The 18,795-nt window shown below is 41.9% G+C and overlaps 1 protein-coding gene across 1 annotated transcript in view; it reads right to left on the bottom strand.

Annotated features, from left to right (window-relative positions):
- The window catches only part of LOC139391626 (CUB and Sushi multiple domains 2), a 772,990-nt gene that overhangs the window by 412,397 nt on the left and 341,798 nt on the right, over window positions 1-18,795 (bottom strand). The window contains exon 7 of the mRNA XM_071139005.1: window positions 8,252-8,329. Coding sequence (XP_070995106.1) covers window positions 8,252-8,329 — 78 coding nt within the window. The remainder of the gene's footprint in view (window positions 1-8,251; window positions 8,330-18,795) is intronic.

The raw sequence follows: 18,795 nt of genomic DNA on the forward strand, positions 1-18,795 counted from the left end.
GAGGCTATATACAGGGGGTACCGATACAGAGTCAATGTGGAGGCTATATACAGGGTGTACCGTACAGAGTCAATGTGGAGGCTATATACAGGGGATACCGGTACAGAGTCATTGTGGAGGCTATTTCCAGGGGGTACCGGTACAGAGTCAATGTGGAGACTATATACAGGGGATACCGGTACAGAGTCAATGTGGAGACTATATACAGGGTTTTACGGTACTGAGTCAATGTGGCTATTTACAGGGGGTACTGGTACAGAGTCAATGTGGAGGCTATATACAGGGGATACCGGTACAGAGTCAATGTGGAGGCTATATACAGGGGGTACCGGTACAGAGTCAATGTGGAGGCTATATACAGGGGGTACCGGTACAGAGTCAATGTGGAGGCTATATACAGGGGGTACCAGTACAGAGTCAATGTGGAGACTATATACAGGGGGGTACCGGTACAGAGTCAACATGGAGGCTATATACAGGGTGTTACGGTACAGAGTCAACATGGAGGCTATATACAGGGTATTACGGTACAGAGTCAATGTGTAGGCTATATACAGGAGGTACCGGTACAGAGTCAATGTGGAGACTATATACAGGGTATTACGGTACAGAGTCAATGTGGAGGCTATATACAGGGGGTACCGATACAGAGTCAATGTGGAGGCTATATACAGGGTGTACCGTACAGAGTCAATGTGGAGGCTATATACAGGGGATACCGGTACAGAGTCAATGTGGAGGCTATATACAGGGGGTACCGGTACAGAGTCAATGTGGAGGCTATATACAAGGGGTACCGATACAGAGTCAATGTGGAGGCTATATACAGGGTGTACCGTACAGAGTCAATGTGGAGGCTATATACAGGGGATACTGGTACAGAGTCAATGTGGAGACTATATACAAGTTGTTACGGTACAGAGTCAATGTGGAGACTATATACAGGGTGTTACGGTACAGAGTCAATGTGGAGGCTATATACAGGGTATTACGGTACAGAGTCAATGTGGAGTCTATATACAGGGTATTACGGTACAGAGTCAATGTGGAGGCTATATACAGGGTGTTAAGGTATAGAGTCAATGTGGAGGCTATATACAGGGGGGACCGGTACAGAGTCAGTGTGGAGGGTATTTACAGGGGGTACCGGTACAGAGTCAATGTGGAGGCTATATACAGGGGATACCGGTACAGAGTCAATGTGGAGGCTATATACAGGGGGTACCGGTACAGAGTCAATGTGGAGGCTATATACAGATGGTACCGATACAGAGTCAATGTGGAGGCTATATACAGGGTGTACCGTACAGAGTCAATGTGGAGGCTATATACAGGGGATACCGGTACAGAGTCAATGTGGAGACTATATACAGGGGATACCGGTACAGAGTCAATGTGGAGGCTATTTACAGGGGGTACCGGTACAGAGTCAATGTGGAGGCTATATACAGGGGGTACCGGTACAGAGTCAATGTGGAGGCTATATACAGGGGGTACCAGTACAGAGTCAATGTGGAGACTATATACAGGGTGTTACGGTACAGAGTCATTGTGGAGGCTACATACAGGGTATTACAGTAAAGAGGCAATGTGGAGGCTATATACAGGGTGTTACGGTACAGAGTCAATGTGGAGGCCATTTACAGGGGATACCGGTACAGAGTCAATGTGGAGGCTATATACAGGGTATTACGGTACAGAGTCAATGTGGAGGCTATATACAGGGGTACTGGTACAGAGTCAATGTAGAGGCTATATACAGGGTATTACGGTACAGAGTCAATATGGAGGCTATATACAGGGGTACTGGTACAGAGTCAATGTGGAGGCTATATACAGGGGGTACCGATACAGAGTCAATGTGGAGGCTATATACAGGGTGTACCGTACAGAGTCAATGTGGAGGCTATATACAGGGGATACCGGTACAGAGTCAATGTGGAGGCTATTTACAGGGGGTACCGGTACAGAGTCAATGTGGAGACTATATACAGGGGATACCGGTACAGAGTCAATGTGGAGGCTATTTACAGGGGGTACCGGTACAGAGTCAATGTGGAGGCTATATACAGGGGGTACCGGTACAGAGTCAATGTGGAGGCTATATACAGTACAGAGTCAATGTGGAGACTATATACAGGGTGTTACGGTACAGAGTCATTGTGGAGGCTATATACAGGGTATTACAGTACAGAGTCAATGTGGAGGCTATATACAGGGTGTTACGGTACAGAGTCAATGTGGAGGCCATTTACAGGGGATACCGGTACAGAGTCAATGTGGAGGCTATATACATGGTATTACGGTACAGAGTCAATGTGGAGGCTATATACAGGGGTACTGGTGCAGAGTCAATGTAGAGGCTATATACAGGGTATTACGGTACAGAGTCAATATGGAGGCTATATACAGGGGTACTGGTACAGAGTCAATGTGGAGGCTATATACAGGGGGTACCGATACAGAGTCAATGTGGAGGCTATATACAGGGTGTACCGTACAGAGTCAATGTGGAGGCTATATACAGGGGATACCGGTACAGAGTCAATGTGGAGGCTATTTACAGGGGGTACCGGTACAGAGTCAATGTGGAGACTATATACAGGGGATACCGGTACAGAGTCAATGTGGAGGCTATTTACAGGGGGTACCGGTACAGAGTCAATGTGGAGGCTATATACAGGGGGTACCGGTACAGAGTCAATGTGGAGGCTATATACAGGGGGTACCAGTACAGAGTCAATGTGGAGACTATATACAGGGTGTTACGGTACAGAGTCATTGTGGAGGCTATATACAGGGTATTACAGTACAGAGTCAATGTGGAGGCTATATACAGGGTGTTACGGTACAGAGTCAATGTGGAGGCTATATACAGGGGGTACCAGTACAGAGTCAATGTGGAGACTATATACAGGGTGTTACGGTACAGAGTCATTGTGGAGGCTATATACATGGTATTACGGTACAGAGTCAATGTGGAGGCTATATACAGGGGTACTGGTGCAGAGTCAATGTAGAGGCTATATACAGGGTATTATGGTACAGAGTCAATATGGAGGCTATATACAGGGGTACTGGTACAGAGTCAATGTGGAGGCTATATACAGGGGGTACCGATACAGAGTCAATGTGGAGGCTATATACAGGGTGTACCGTACAGAGTCAATGTGGAGGCTATATACAGGGGATACCGGTACAGAGTCAATGTGGAGGCTATTTACAGGGGGTACCGGTACAGAGTCAATGTGGAGACTATATACAGGGGATACCGGTACAGAGTCAATGTGGAGGCTATTTACAGGGGGTACCGGTACAGAGTCAATGTGGAGGCTATATACAGGGGGTACCGGTACAGAGTCAATGTGGAGGCTATATACAGTACAGAGTCAATGTGGAGACTATATACAGGGTGTTACGGTACAGAGTCATTGTGGAGGCTATATACAGGGTATTACAGTACAGAGTCAATGTGGAGGCTATATACAGGGTGTTACGGTACAGAGTCAATGTGGAGGCCATTTACAGGGGATACCGGTACAGAGTCAATGTGGAGGCTATATACATGGTATTACGGTACAGAGTCAATGTGGAGGCTATATACAGGGGTACTGGTGCAGAGTCAATGTAGAGGCTATATACAGGGTATTACGGTACAGAGTCAATATGGAGGCTATATACAGGGGTACTGGTACAGAGTCAATGTGGAGGCTATATACAGGGGGTACCGATACAGAGTCAATGTGGAGGCTATATACAGGGTGTACCGTACAGAGTCAATGTGGAGGCTATATACAGGGGATACCGGTACAGAGTCAATGTGGAGGCTATTTACAGGGGGTACCGGTACAGAGTCAATGTGGAGACTATATACAGGGGATACCGGTACAGAGTCAATGTGGAGGCTATTTACAGGGGGTACCGGTACAGAGTCAATGTGGAGGCTATATACAGGGGGTACCGGTACAGAGTCAATGTGGAGGCTATATACAGGGGGTACCAGTACAGAGTCAATGTGGAGACTATATACAGGGTGTTACGGTACAGAGTCATTGTGGAGGCTATATACAGGGTATTACAGTACAGAGTCAATGTGGAGGCTATATACAGGGTGTTACGGTACAGAGTCAATGTGGAGGCCATTTACAGGGGATACCGGTACAGAGTCAATGTGGAGGCTATATACATGGTATTACGGTACAGAGTCAATGTGGAGGCTATATACAGGGTATTACGGTACAGAGTCAATATGGAGGCTATATACAGGGGTACTGGTACAGAGTCAATGTGGAGGCTATATACAGGGGGTACTGGTACAGAGTCAATGTGGAGGCTATATACAGGGGGTACCGGTACAGAGTCAATGTGGAGGCTATATACAGGGGTACTGGTACAGAGTCAATGTAGAGGCTATATACAGGGTATTACGGTACAGAGTCAATGTGGAGGCTAAATACAGGGGTACAGGTTTAGTCGAGGTAATTGAGGTAATATGAACAGGTAGGTTAAACCATATTTGGTGTGATTTGAATGTTTGTGACGTGATGCCATTGTCTCCTGAGAGACTTCTGGCTGCTAGTGTTTATCAGAGAAATATGCCACGCTGTTAATAAGTGACAGATAATTACATTTCAAAATGATGTATTTATTTATAATTTATTTATAATTTAAAAATGTCTTTATTACTGGTTCAGCAAAAAACGTTATTGTATTATTTAGCCATAATATTCCTAATAAATTCTGTAAGGTTATGTAATTATATTCCCTGTGCACTCTCCCTGCCTCTGGCCCTCATCATAATCAACAGTATCATTTTATTTTTGTTTTTAGTTCAAAATATCCTTTCCTCCCATACGACAGCATCCTGCTAAAACATATCAACTGATTGAGACAGGAAGGGGAAGTGACACAGGGTCGGTGAGCCAGCCAACCCCGGCAGGCCCCTTAACAGACAGGGCGGGGTCAAAGGCCCGACAGGCAGGGCCAAAGCCAATGTGACACCGGCTGATTAGCCGAGACTCTGGGCGGCTCTGAATATTGATGAGGGAGAAAAGGCCAGGCTTGTCATCGTTAGGGGAACGAAAAACTGGTCGGTAACCACGGCAGCAGGACGGAGAGAGGAAGAGGTGGAGGAGAGAAGAATGAGAATGAAAATAAAGAGGAGAAGGACGAAGGAGGAGATGGGTATGAGGTGATGGAGGTGGAGGACTAGAGGAGATGGGCATGAGGTGATGGAGGTAGAGGACTAGAGGAGATGAGTATGAGGTAGATGACTAGAGGAGATGGGTATGAGGTGATGGAGGTAGAGGACTAGAGGAGATGGGTATGAGGTGATGGAGGTGGAGGACTAGAGGAGATGGGTATGAGGTGATGGAGGTGGAGGACTAGAGGAGATGGGTATGACGTGATGGAGGTAGAGGACTAGAGGAGATGGGCATGAGGTGATGGAGGTGGAGGACTAGAGGAGATGGGTATGAGGTGATGGAGGAAGAGGACTAGAGGAGATGGGTATGAGGTGATGGAGGTAGAGGAATAGAGGAGATGGGTATGAGGTGATGGAGGTAGAGGACTAGAGGAGATGGGTAGGAGCTGATGAGGTGGAGGACTAGAGGAGATGGGTAGGAGCTGATGAGGTGGAGGACTAGAGGAGATGGGCATGAGGTGATGTGTAGAAGACTAGATGAGATGGGTATGAGGGGATGGAGGTAGAAAAGAGGAATAGGGGGAGGGACTTGTTGAGGTTAAGTTAAAGGAGAAAGAAACTTCACAGCAGAAAATAGGAAAAGGTGAAAGAAGAAGACGATAGTGGGAGGAAGATGTGAAAGAGGAAGACAAGGGTGGGAGGAAGAGGTGAAAGAGGAAGACAATGGTAGGAGGAAGATGTGAAAGAGGAAGACGAGGGTGGGAGGAAGAGGTGAAAGAGGAAGATGAGGTTGGGAGGAAGAGGTGAAAGAGGAAAACGAGGTTGGGAGGAAGAGGTGAAAGAGGAAGACGAGGGTGGGAGGAAGAGGTGAAAGAGGAAGACGAGGTTGAGAGGAAGATGTGAAAGAGGAAAATGAGGTTGGGAGGAAGAGGTGAAAGAGGAAGTCGAGGGTGGGAGGAAGAGGTGAAAGAGGAAGACGAGGTTGGGAGGAAGAGGTGAAAGAGGAAGACGAGGGAGGGAGGAAGAGGTGAAATAGGAAGACAAGGGTGGGAGAAAGAGGAAGACAAGGAAGTGGAGGAAGAGGTGAAAGAGGAAGACAAGGGTGGGAGGAAGATGTGAAAGAGGAAGACAAGGGTGGGAGGAAGATGTGAAAGAGGAAGACAAGGGTGGGAGGAAGAGGTGAAAGAGGAAGACAAGGGTGGGAGGAAGATGTAAACACATAGAACAAAAGGGCAGAGAGCCTCTCCCCTCCCCTTCACTGCCTCCCTCAGTCTTCTCCTGATGAAGGTGTTAGAAAATGTACATCAAGACTCAGTGGACTGAAGATAATGAAGACTGGCACCCTATTCTGGCACCCTATTCTGGCACCCTATCCCCTACGTAGTGTAATACCTTCAAACAACACAAGTCAAAAGTAGTGCACTTAATAGTGAATTGGGTACTATTTGGAACACACCGTGCTCTCGCTGACTGCCACTGAGCCACGGAGAAAAGGGCAGGCCATGCAGTTACTGCTGTCGTCCATTACTCTCTCTGCATATTTACTCACTCGCTAAAACAATGGTCACAAATCGCAGCTTATTCTCCAGATGCTGCTCTACATTTGACCAGGGGCCCACAGAGCACTTAGTGCAATACGTAGGGAATAACGTGCTGTTCGGGACACACTTCAACACCACCTGTACCCTTAACCTTGTCACGACTTCCGCCGAAGTCGGTCCCTCTCCTTGCTCGGGCGGTCAACGTCACCGGTCTTCTAGCCATCGGCGATCCACTTTTCATTTTCCATTTGTTTTGTCTTTTGTTTTACACACCTGTTTTCAATTCCCCCCAAATGACATGTTCATTATTTAACTCTCTGTTTTCCCCCATGGTTGTTGTGCGTGTTTATTTGTTGTGAAGTGGTCAGTACTTCTGTGAGCTGATGTGTTTCCCAGTGGGGAATTTATTGTTGTTTTATTTTGAGTAAAGTTAAATTTTTACTCAGTTCTGTGTTCTGCGCCTGACTTCGTCCGACCCGCTACACACCGATTCTTTACAAACCTTCTAATCTCTTCCCTCTGTTTCTACACTCATGTATCCCTCCCTCTGTTTTAGACAATAATTTATCCCTCTCATCTGTCCCGTTCCACCACTGGGGACAGAGAGAGGAACCCGTTGTGTGACTTTGTAGAAAAAACTGGTTGTAGAATAGAATTCGAAAGGTGTACATCAACAAGTGTACAACAACTGGGAACTCTACTTCCACACGTATAGGTATGGTAATAAGACTATCGTTAGCAGTTGATGTTATTGTTTAATAATACAGAACCCAAAGCAAATCAGGGGGAGAACAATATCTTTATTCAAAGACAACGTATCATAGTTGTTATGCTGGAAAGTAGATGGTAGATGTTTATTCTCCCCTGTCCTCAGTGATTCTCTCCACAGAACAAAGAGGCAGGATGTAGTTTATACCCAAGCCCAGCCTGTGGTTAACCAATTAGAATTATTTGCAATAAAATTGGGCAAATGGCAAAATACCAAGTATCCCGTTTCAGGCTCAAAGTATAGACAATTTGGACCAATGATAACTTGCCACATGTAGCTATGAGTCTCGGACTGTAACCCCTCCCATGTCCCCGCTCCATGAGTCATCAGTTCCCCCCCCATGAGTCATCAGTTCCCCCCCATGAATCATCAGTTCCCCCCCCATGAATAATCAGTTCCCCCCCATGAATCAGCAGTTCCCCATGAATCATCAGTTCCCCCATGAATCATCAGTTCCCCCATGAATCATCAGGTCCCCATGAATCATCAGGTCCCCATGAATCATCAGGTCCCCATGAATCATCAGGTCCCCATGAATCATCAGGTCCCCCCCATGAATAATCAGTTCCCCCCCATGAATCATCAGGCCCCCATGAATCATCAGGTCCCCATGAATAATCAGGTCCCCATGAATCATCAGGTCCCCATGAATCATCAGTTCCCGGTTACAGACAAACAACTATTTCCACTCTTGACCTCTTGACCTCTTGACCTCTTGACCTCTAGTCTTCTGCGTTGTGTATTTATCTTAGAATATTGGTACAAACAACAACAACAACCAGGAGGAGCACTACTTACACACTGATATCTTGTGATGATTGTCTTTACTGGGCATCATCTTGACTCCTCTGGACTTCAGCTCTGTCATCTTCTTCACTGTGGAGACCAGAGGATAATGTACAGTCAGTACTGTAGAGACCAGAGGATAATGTACAGTCAGGTTCCCTGTTTAATCAGTACGGTAGAGACCAGAGGATAATGTACAGTCGGGTTACCTGTTTAATCAGTACTGTAGAGACCAGAGGATAATGTACTGTCAGGTTCCCTGTTTAATCAGGATTGTAGAGACCAGAGGATAATGTACAGTCAGGTTCCCTGTTTAATCAGTACTGTAGAGACCAGAGGATAATGTACAGTCAGTACTGTGGAGACCAGATGATAATGTACAGTCAGGTTACCTGTTTAATCAGTACGGTAGAGACCAGAGGATAATGTACAGTCAGGTTCCCTGTTTAATCAGTACTGTAGAGACCAGAGGATAATGTACAGTCAGTACTGTAGAGACCAGAGGATAATGTACAGTCAGGTTCCCTGTTTAATCAGTACTGTAGAGACCAGAGGATAATGTACAGTCAGGTTCCCTGTTTAATCAGGATTGTAGAGACCAGAGGATAATGTACAGTCAGTACTGTAGAGACCAGAGGATAATATACAGTCAGGTTCCCTGTTTAATCAGGACTGTAGAGACCAGAGGATAATGTACAGTCAGTACTGTAGAGACCAGAGGATAATGTACAGTCAGTACTGTAGAGACCAGAGGATAATGTACAGTCAGGTTCCCTGTTTAATCAGTACGGTAGAGACCAGAGGATAATGTACAGTCAGGTTCCCTGTTTAATCAGTACTGTAGAGACCAGAGGATAATGTACAGTCAGGTTCCCTGTTTAATCAGGATTGTAGAGACCAGAGGATAATGTGCAGTCAGGTTCCCTGTTTAATCAGTACTGTAGAGACCAGAGGATAATGTACAGTCAGTACTGTAGAGACCAGAGGATAATGTACAGTCAGGTTCCCTGTTTAATCAGTACGGTAGAGACCAGAGGATAATGTAGTCAGGTTCCCTGTTTAATCAGTACTGTAGAGATCATACACACACACACACACACACACACACACACACACACACACACACACACACACACACACACACACACACACAGCTTTGGCATGATACTGTATCAGCCTACAACACTGTCTGGTTCCTCTGTCATAAGATCCACTGAGAGACGGTTATGTATTAGTTGTTAACACTGTCTGGTTCCTACAATCCCGTTGGGGAAACACAACAGGACGGAGATCATACTATCACTTTATCTTGTGATTCTGTCCTGTGCGGTAACTCTGTACGTTTATAGCTTCACTCTCCTCTGCACACCAGCTACATTTTGCCCCCCCGACGTCCCTTGATTTCCTGCATGGATTCCGTAGGCAGCGTACGGCTTCCGCAGTAAACTAATATTTCATTTAAAAACATTGAATGTGATGTGAATGAATATAATATATCTACTTCTAGACTTTGTATGGGTGGTACATTGTGGTACATTCAGAGTGGGCACAATGAACTGCTGATATCCAAATTAGATAGCGTTAGTATTTAATGGTTTATCAGGATCCACAGCAGCTACAGCAGGCGTAGCAACTACTCTTCCTGGGGTTCGATGGTATGACATAGATGTGTGCAGTCTTCACTGCAAGGGGGAAGTCATTTGAGGGATATTTAGATGGATTGTTTATTAAAATATCTGACGAACACACTCATCATTCTCACAAACACAAATTGATTATTTCATATCTCAACAACAGCTTATAGTTTTTGTTGGTTAATAAACATTTGTATTTTCAGTCACTATTAAATGATCAAAGACCTTGTGCCTTTGTGCCAAACTACACTTCAATCTTAATTGCTCTATCTTCGTCTGGCGTTAATTAAAGAGTGTCAAAAGTTAGTTTGCAATTTTTGTTGTGTAAAAAATGGTTCGGCAGAGTCCTGTTTCAGAGGATGCATGCCTCTCAACCTTTCCCTCTAAGACCAGTCTGATAGGAGTATTTAGACCAGTCTGATAGGAATATTAAGACCAGTCTGATAGGAATATAAAGACCAGTCTGATAGGAATATTAAGACCAGTCTGATAGGAATATAAAGACCAGTCTGATAGGAATATAAAGACCAGTCTGATAGGAATATTAATATTAAGACCAGTCTGATAGGAATATAAAGACCAGTCTGATAGGAATATAAAGACCAGTCTGATAGGAATATAAAGACCAGTCTGATAGGAATATAAAGACCAGTCTGATAGGAATATTAATATTAAGACCAGTCTGATAGGAATATAAAGACCAGTCTGATAGGAATATTAATATTAAGACCAGTCTGATAGGAATATAAAGACCAGTCTGATAGGAATATTAATATTAAGACCAGTCTGATATTAATATTAAGACCAGTCAGATAGGAATATAAAGACCAGTCTGATAGGAATATTAATATTAAGACCAGTCTGATAGGAATATAAAGACCAGTCTGATAGGAATATTAATATTAAGACCAGTCTGATAGGAATATTAAGACCAGTCTGATGGGAAATATAAAGACTAGTCTGATAGGAATATAAAGACCAGTCTGACAGGAATATTAAGACCAGTCTGATATGAATATTAAGACCAGTCTGATATGAATATTAAGACCAGTCTGATAGGAATATAAAGACCAGTCTGATAGGAATATTAAGACCAGACTGATAGGAATATAAAGACCAGTCCGATAGGAATATAAAGACCAGTCCGATAGGAATATTAAGACCAGTCTGATAGGAATATTAAGACCAGTCTGATAGGAATATAAAGACCAGTCTGATAGGAATATTAAGACCATTCTGATATGTATATTAAGACCAGTCTGATAGGAATATTAAGACCAGTCTGATAGGAATATTAAGACCAGTCTGATAGGAATATAAAGACCAGTCTGATAGGAATATAAAGACCAGTCTGATAGGAATATAAAGACCAGTCTGATAGGAATATAAAGACCAGTCTGATAGGAATATTTAGACCAGTCTGATAGGAATATTAAGACCAGTCTGATAGGATTATAAAGACCAGTCTGATAGGAATATAAAGACCAGTCTGATAGGACTATAAAGACCAGTCTGATAGGAATATTAATATTAAAGACCAGTCTGATAGGAATATAAAGACCAGTCTGATAGAAATATTAATATTAAAGACCAGTCTGATAGAAATATTAATATTAAAGACCAGTCTGATAGGAATATTAATATTAAAGACCAGTCTGATAGGAATATAAAGACCAGTCTGATATAAATATTAATATTAAAGACCAGTCTGATAGGAATATTAATATTAAAGACCAGTCTGATAGGAATATAAAGACCAGTCTGATAGGAATAGTTAAGACCAGTCTGATAGGAATTGTTAAGACCAGTCTGATAGGAATATTAATATTAAGACCAGTCTGCTAGGAATATTAAGACCAGTCTGATAGGAATTGTTAAGACCAGTCTGATAGGAATATTAATATTAAGACCAGTCTGATAGGAATATTAAGACCAGTCTGATAGGAATAGTTAAGACCAGTCTGCTAGGAATTGTTAAGACCAGTCTGATAGGAATTGTTAAGACCAGTCTGATAGGAATTGTTAAGACCAGTCTGATAGGAATATTAATATTAAGACCAGTCTGATAGGAATATTAAGACCAGTCTGATAGGAATTGTTAAGACCAGTCTGATAGGAATTGTTAAGACCAGTCTGATAGGAATATTAATATTAAGACCAGTCTGATGGGAATATGAAGACCAGTCTGATGGGAATATTAAGACCAGTCTGATGGGAATATTAAGACCAGTCTGATAGGGATATTAAGACCAGTCTGATGGGAATATTAAGACCAGTCTGATGGGAATATTAAGACCAGTCTGATAGGAATATTAATATTAAGACCAGTCTGATAGGAATATTAAGACCAGTCTGATGGGAATATTAAGACCAGTCTGATGGGAATATTAAGACCAGTCTGATAGGAATATTAATATTAAGACCAGTCTGATAGGAATATTAAGACCAGTCTGATGGGAAATATAAAGACTAGTCTGATAGGAATATAAAGACCAGTCTGACAGGAATATTAAGACCAGTCTGATATGAATATTAAGACCAGTCTGATATGAATATTAAGACCAGTCTGATAGGAATATAAAGACCAGTCTGATAGGAATATTAAGACCAGACTGATAGGAATATAAAGACCAGTCCGATAGGAATATAAAGACCAGTCCGATAGGAATATTAAGACCAGTCTGATAGGAATATTAAGACCAGTCTGATAGGAATATAAAGACCAGTCTGATAGGAATATTAAGACCATTCTGATATGTATATTAAGACCAGTCTGATAGGAATATTAAGACCAGTCTGATAGGAATATTAAGACCAGTCTGATAGGAATATAAAGACCAGTCTGATAGGAATATAAAGACCAGTCTGATAGGAATATAAAGACCAGTCTGATAGGAATATAAAGACCAGTCTGATAGGAATATTTAGACCAGTCTGATAGGAATATTAAGACCAGTCTGATAGGATTATAAAGACCAGTCTGATAGGAATATAAAGACCAGTCTGATAGGACTATAAAGACCAGTCTGATAGGAATATTAATATTAAAGACCAGTCTGATAGGAATATAAAGACCAGTCTGATAGAAATATTAATATTAAAGACCAGTCTGATAGAAATATTAATATTAAAGACCAGTCTGATAGGAATATTAATATTAAAGACCAGTCTGATAGGAATATAAAGACCAGTCTGAAATAAATATTAATATTAAAGACCAGTCTGATAGGAATATTAATATTAAAGACCAGTCTGATAGGAATATAAAGACCAGTCTGATAGGAATAGTTAAGACCAGTCTGATAGGAATTGTTAAGACCAGTCTGATAGGAATATTAATATTAAGACCAGTCTGCTAGGAATATTAAGACCAGTCTGATAGGAATTGTTAAGACCAGTCTGATAGGAATATTAATATTAAGACCAGTCTGATAGGAATATTAAGACCAGTCTGATAGGAATAGTTAAGACCAGTCTGCTAGGAATTGTTAAGACCAGTCTGATAGGAATTGTTAAGACCAGTCTGATAGGAATTGTTAAGACCAGTCTGATAGGAATATTAATATTAAGACCAGTCTGATAGGAATATTAAGACCAGTCTGATAGGAATTGTTAAGACCAGTCTGATAGGAATTGTTAAGACCAGTCTGATAGGAATATTAATATTAAGACCAGTCTGATGGGAATATGAAGACCAGTCTGATGGGAATATTAAGACCAGTCTGATGGGAATATTAAGACCAGTCTGATAGGGATATTAAGACCAGTCTGATGGGAATATTAAGACCAGTCTGATGGGAATATTAAGACCAGTCTGATAGGAATATTAATATTAAGACCAGTCTGATAGGAATATTAAGACCAGTCTGATGGGAATATTAAGACCAGTCTGATGGGAATATTAAGACCAGTCTGATAGGAATATTAATATTAAGACCAGTCTGATAGGAATATTAAGACCAGTCTGATGGGAATATTAAGACCAGTCTGATAGGAATATTAATATTAAGACCAGTCTGATAGGAATATTAAGACCAGTCTGATGGGAATATTAAGACCAGTCTGATGGGAATATTAAGACCAGTCTGATAGGAATATTAATATTAAGACCAGTCTGATAGGAATATTAAGACCAGTCTGATAGAAATATTAAGACCAGTCTGATGGGAATATTAAGACCAGTCTGATAGGAATATTAATATTAAGACCAGTCTGATAGGAATAGTTAAGACCAGTCTGATAGGAATATTAATATTAAGACGAGTCTGATATGAATATTAAGACGAGTCTGATAGGAATATTAAGACCAGTCTGATAGGAATATTAAGACCAGCCTGATAGGAATATTAAGACCAGCCTGATAGGAATATTAAGACCAGTCTCATAGGAATATTAAGACCAGACTGATAGGAATATTAAGACCAGTCTGATTGGAATATTTAGACCAGTCTGATATGAATATTTTGACCAGTCTGATAGGGATATTGAAGACCAATCAAAACAGACCATCAGTAACATAGTTGGTTATGGTATGAATTGTGACAGAAGAAACTCAGCCTATCCAGCCGTCGCACATTGACCATATGAACATGGAACAAGGGTAGACTATTGTGCTTCTGGTGCCTGTATACTTTGTATTTCAGAAACATTAAAACATATTTGTTTACCTATTGATACACAATACCACACAACAACAAACAAAAAACAGTTTTTTAGACATGTTTGCTCATTTATAAAAATAAAAAAAATCAAATATTACATTTTCATAAGTATTCAGACCCTTTACTCAGTACTTTGTTTAAACACCTTTGGCAGCGATTACAGCCTCAAGTATAAGGTATGACGCTACAAGCTTGGCACATGTCAATACAGATTATCTCAAGCTCTGTCAGGTTGGATGGGGAGCGTTGCTGCAAAGCAATTTTCAGGTCTCTCCAGGAATGTTCGATCGGGTTCAAGTCCGGGCTCTGGCTGGGCCCCTCAAGGAAATTCAGAGAATTGTCCCGAAGCCACTACTTTGTTGTTTTGGCTGTGTGCTTAGGGTCGTTGTCCTTTTGGAAGGTGTACCTTCACCCCAGCCTGAGGTCCTGAGCGCTCTGGAGCAGGTTTTCATCAAGGATCTCTCTGTACTTCGCTCCATTCATCTTCACCTTGATCCTGACTAGTCTCCCAGTCCCTGCCACCACCATGCTTCACCGTAGGGATGCTGCCACCACCATGCTTCACCGTAGGGATGCTGCCACCACCATGCTTCGGGTTCTTGGTCATCTCACTGACCAAGGGCCCTTCTCCCACGGTTGCTCAGTTTGTCCGGGCGGCCAGCTCTAGGAATAGTCTTGGTGGTTCCAAACATCTTCCATTTAAGAATGACGGAGGCCACTGTGTTCTTGGGGACCTTCAATGCTGCAGAAATGTTTTGGTACCCTTCCCCAGATGTGTGCCTCGACACGATTCTGTCTCGGAACTCTATGGAACTCTACGGACAATTCCTTCGACCTCATGGCTTGGTTTTTGCTCTGACGTGCACTGTCAACTGTGGGACCTTATATAGACAAGTGTGTGCCTTTCCAAATCATGTCCAATCAATTGGATTTACCACAGGTGGACTTTAGTCAAGTTGTAGAAACATCTCAAGGATGATCAATAGAACCAGGATGCACCTGAGCTCAATTTTTAGTATCTTTTCAAAGGTGCTGAATACTTATGTAAGGTATTTCTGTTTTATATTTTTAATACATGTTCAAATATTTCTAAAAACCTGTTTTCATTTTTGTCACACCCTGATCTGTTTCACCTGTCTTTGTGATTGTCAACACCCCCCTCCAGATGTCACCCATCTTCCCCATTATCCCCTGGGTATTTATACCTGTGTTCTCTGTTTGTCTGTTGCCTGTTCGTCTTGTTTGTCAAGTCAACCAGCAGTTTTGTCTCAGCTCGTGCTTTTACCCAGTCTCTCTTTTCTCGTCCTGGTTTGTGACCCTTGGCTGTCCTGAGCCTGTACCTTACCACTCTGCCTGCACCTCCTACTCTGGATTATCGACCCCTGCCTACCTACCTTGATATCTGATACAGTTACAGTGGGGCAAAAAAGTATTTACTCAGTCACCAATTGTGCAAGTTCTCCCACTTAAAAAGATGAGAGGCCTGTAATTTTCATCATAGGTATACTTCAACTATGACGGACAAAATTACTTAAAAAAAATCTAGAAAATCACATTGTAGGATTTTTAGTGAATTTATTTGCAAATTATGGTGGAAAATAAGTATTTGGCCAATAACAAAAGTTAATCTCAATACTTTGTTATATACCCTTTGTTGGCAATGACAGAGGTCAAACGTTTTCTGTAAGTCTTCACAAGGTTTTCACACACTGTTGCTGGTATTTTGGCCCATTCCTCCATGCAGATCTCCTCTAGAGCAGTGATGATTTGGGGCTGTTGCTGGGCAACACAGACTTTCAACTCCCTCCAAAGATGTTCTATGGGGTTGAGATCTGGAGACTGGCTAGGCCACTCCAGGACCTTGAAATTCTTCTTACGAAGCCACTCCTTCATTACCCGGGCGGTGTGTTTGGGATCATTGTCATGCTGAAAGACCCAGTCACGTTTCATCTTCAATGCCCTTGCTGATGGAAGGAGGTTTTTACTCAAAATCTCATGATACATGGCCCCATTCATTCTTTCCTTTACACGGATCAGTCGTCCTGGTCCCTTTGCAGAAAAACAGCCCCAAAGCATGATGTTTCCACCCCCATGCTTCACAGTAGGTATGATGTTCTTTGGATGCAACTCAGAATTCTTTGTCCTCCAAACACGACAAGTTTAGTTTTTACCAAAAAGTTATATTTTGGTTTCATCTGACCATATGACATTCTCCCAATATTCTTCTGGATCCTCCAAATGCTCTCTAGCAAACTTCAGACAGGCCTGGACATGTACTGGCTTAAGCAGGGGGACACGTCTGGCACTGCAGGATTTGAGTCCCTGGCGGCGTAGTGTGTTACTGATGGTAGGCTTTGTTACTTTGGTCCCAGCTCTCTGCAGGTCATTCACTAGGTCCCCCCGTGTGGGTCTGGGATTTTTGCTCACTGTTCTTGTGATCATTTTGACCCCATGGGGTGAGATCTTGCGTGGAGCCCCAGATCGAGGGAGATTAACAGTGGTCTTGTATGTCTTCCATTTCATAATAATTGCTCCCACAGTTGATTTCTTCAAACCAAGCTGCTTACCTATTGCAGATTCAGTCTTCCCAGGCTGGTGCAGGTCTACAATTTTGTTTCTGGTGTCCTTTGACAGTTCTTTGGTCTTGGCCATAGTGGAGTTTGGAGTGTGACTGTTTGAGGTTGTGGACAGGTGTCTTTTATACTGATAACAAGTTCAAACAGGTGCCATTAATACAGGTAACGAGTGGAGGACAGAGGAGCCTCTTAAAGAAGAAGTTACAGGTCTGTGAGAGCCAGAAATCTTGCTTGTCTGTAGGTGACCAAATACTTATTTTCCACCATAATTTGCAAATAAATTCATAAAAAATCCTACAATTAATTTTGTCTGTCATAGCTGAAGTGTACCTATGATGAAAATTACAGGCCTCTCTCATCTTTTTAAGTGGGAGAACTTGCACAATTGGTGGCTGACTAAATACTTTTTTGCCCCACTGTAACTCTGGCATTATGATGTAGATTGCTGAGTATTTTTTATTTAATCCATTTAGGTATAAGTCCGTAATGTATAAAAAAATGTGGAAAAAGTCAAGGGGACTGAATACGTTCCGAAGGAGGCAGTATAACGGTGGACATTCTCCCTTTCTCTTTGTAGTGGATCTTTGTCCAGCTACTGTGAAAAAGTCTGGATCTTCGTTGTTTTAACTATGGCCATGGGGATAAATGATGGTGCTTGTAAGTGTGACATATCCTTTTTAAAATAAGTTGCTGTTTCAGTTTGTTTAGAATTTGATATATATATATATATACACACTAACATTGAGTGGCTGCTGCCAACACACTGACTCAACTCCAGCAACTTTAATAATGGGAATTGATGTAAAATATATCACTAGCCACTTTAAAAAATGCTACTTAATATAATGTTTACATACTCTACATTATTCATCTCATATGTATATGTATATACTGTACTCTATATCATCTACTGCATCTTTATGTAATACATGTATCACTAGCCACTTTAAACTATGCCACTTTGTTTACATACTCATCTCATATGTATATACTGTACTCAATACCATCTACTGTATCTTGCCTATGCCACTCTGTACCATCACTCATTCATATATCTTTATGTACATATTCTTTATCCCTTTACACTTGTGTGTATAAGGTAGTAGTTTTGGAATTGTTAGCTAGATTACCCGTTGATTATTACTGCATTGTCGGAACTAGAAGCACAAGCATTTCGCTACACTCGCATTAACATCTGCTAACCATGTGTATGTGACAAATAACATTTGATTTGATTTGATACATATTTATTTGTTCTCTTTTTTGGCCTTTGTCAATAATTAATTATGGCATGGCCATAATGTAATTTACAGTAGACCTAGACCCTACATCAGTGTAAATGCTATTGAAGATATTGAAGATATCAAATTATTTAGAACAATGTGGACTGCAAATGGATTCAACATAATGTATTTAGCAAATATATATGGCTACATTTTTGTCAATTAGTTTCTGCCATTTAACAAACTATAACAGACTAACATTTGAATTGGAGTTGATTCCAAGACATAAAAGACTGTGAACACCATGGAGCGCGTTCTGATTGGCCAAGCTTTGACACACCCACAACTTGTTCATTCATTCAAACCCAGCCCCTTTCGTGCCAACGGCAGCAAGTGCGCCGATAATTGTAACAGTGAAAATAGCAACAAAAATAGCAACAATATTCCTGACATTACCCTTGA

Source organism: Oncorhynchus clarkii, chromosome 32 (genome assembly GCF_045791955.1).
Source record: "Oncorhynchus clarkii lewisi isolate Uvic-CL-2024 chromosome 32, UVic_Ocla_1.0, whole genome shotgun sequence".
NCBI lineage: Eukaryota > Metazoa > Chordata > Actinopteri > Salmoniformes > Salmonidae > Oncorhynchus > Oncorhynchus clarkii.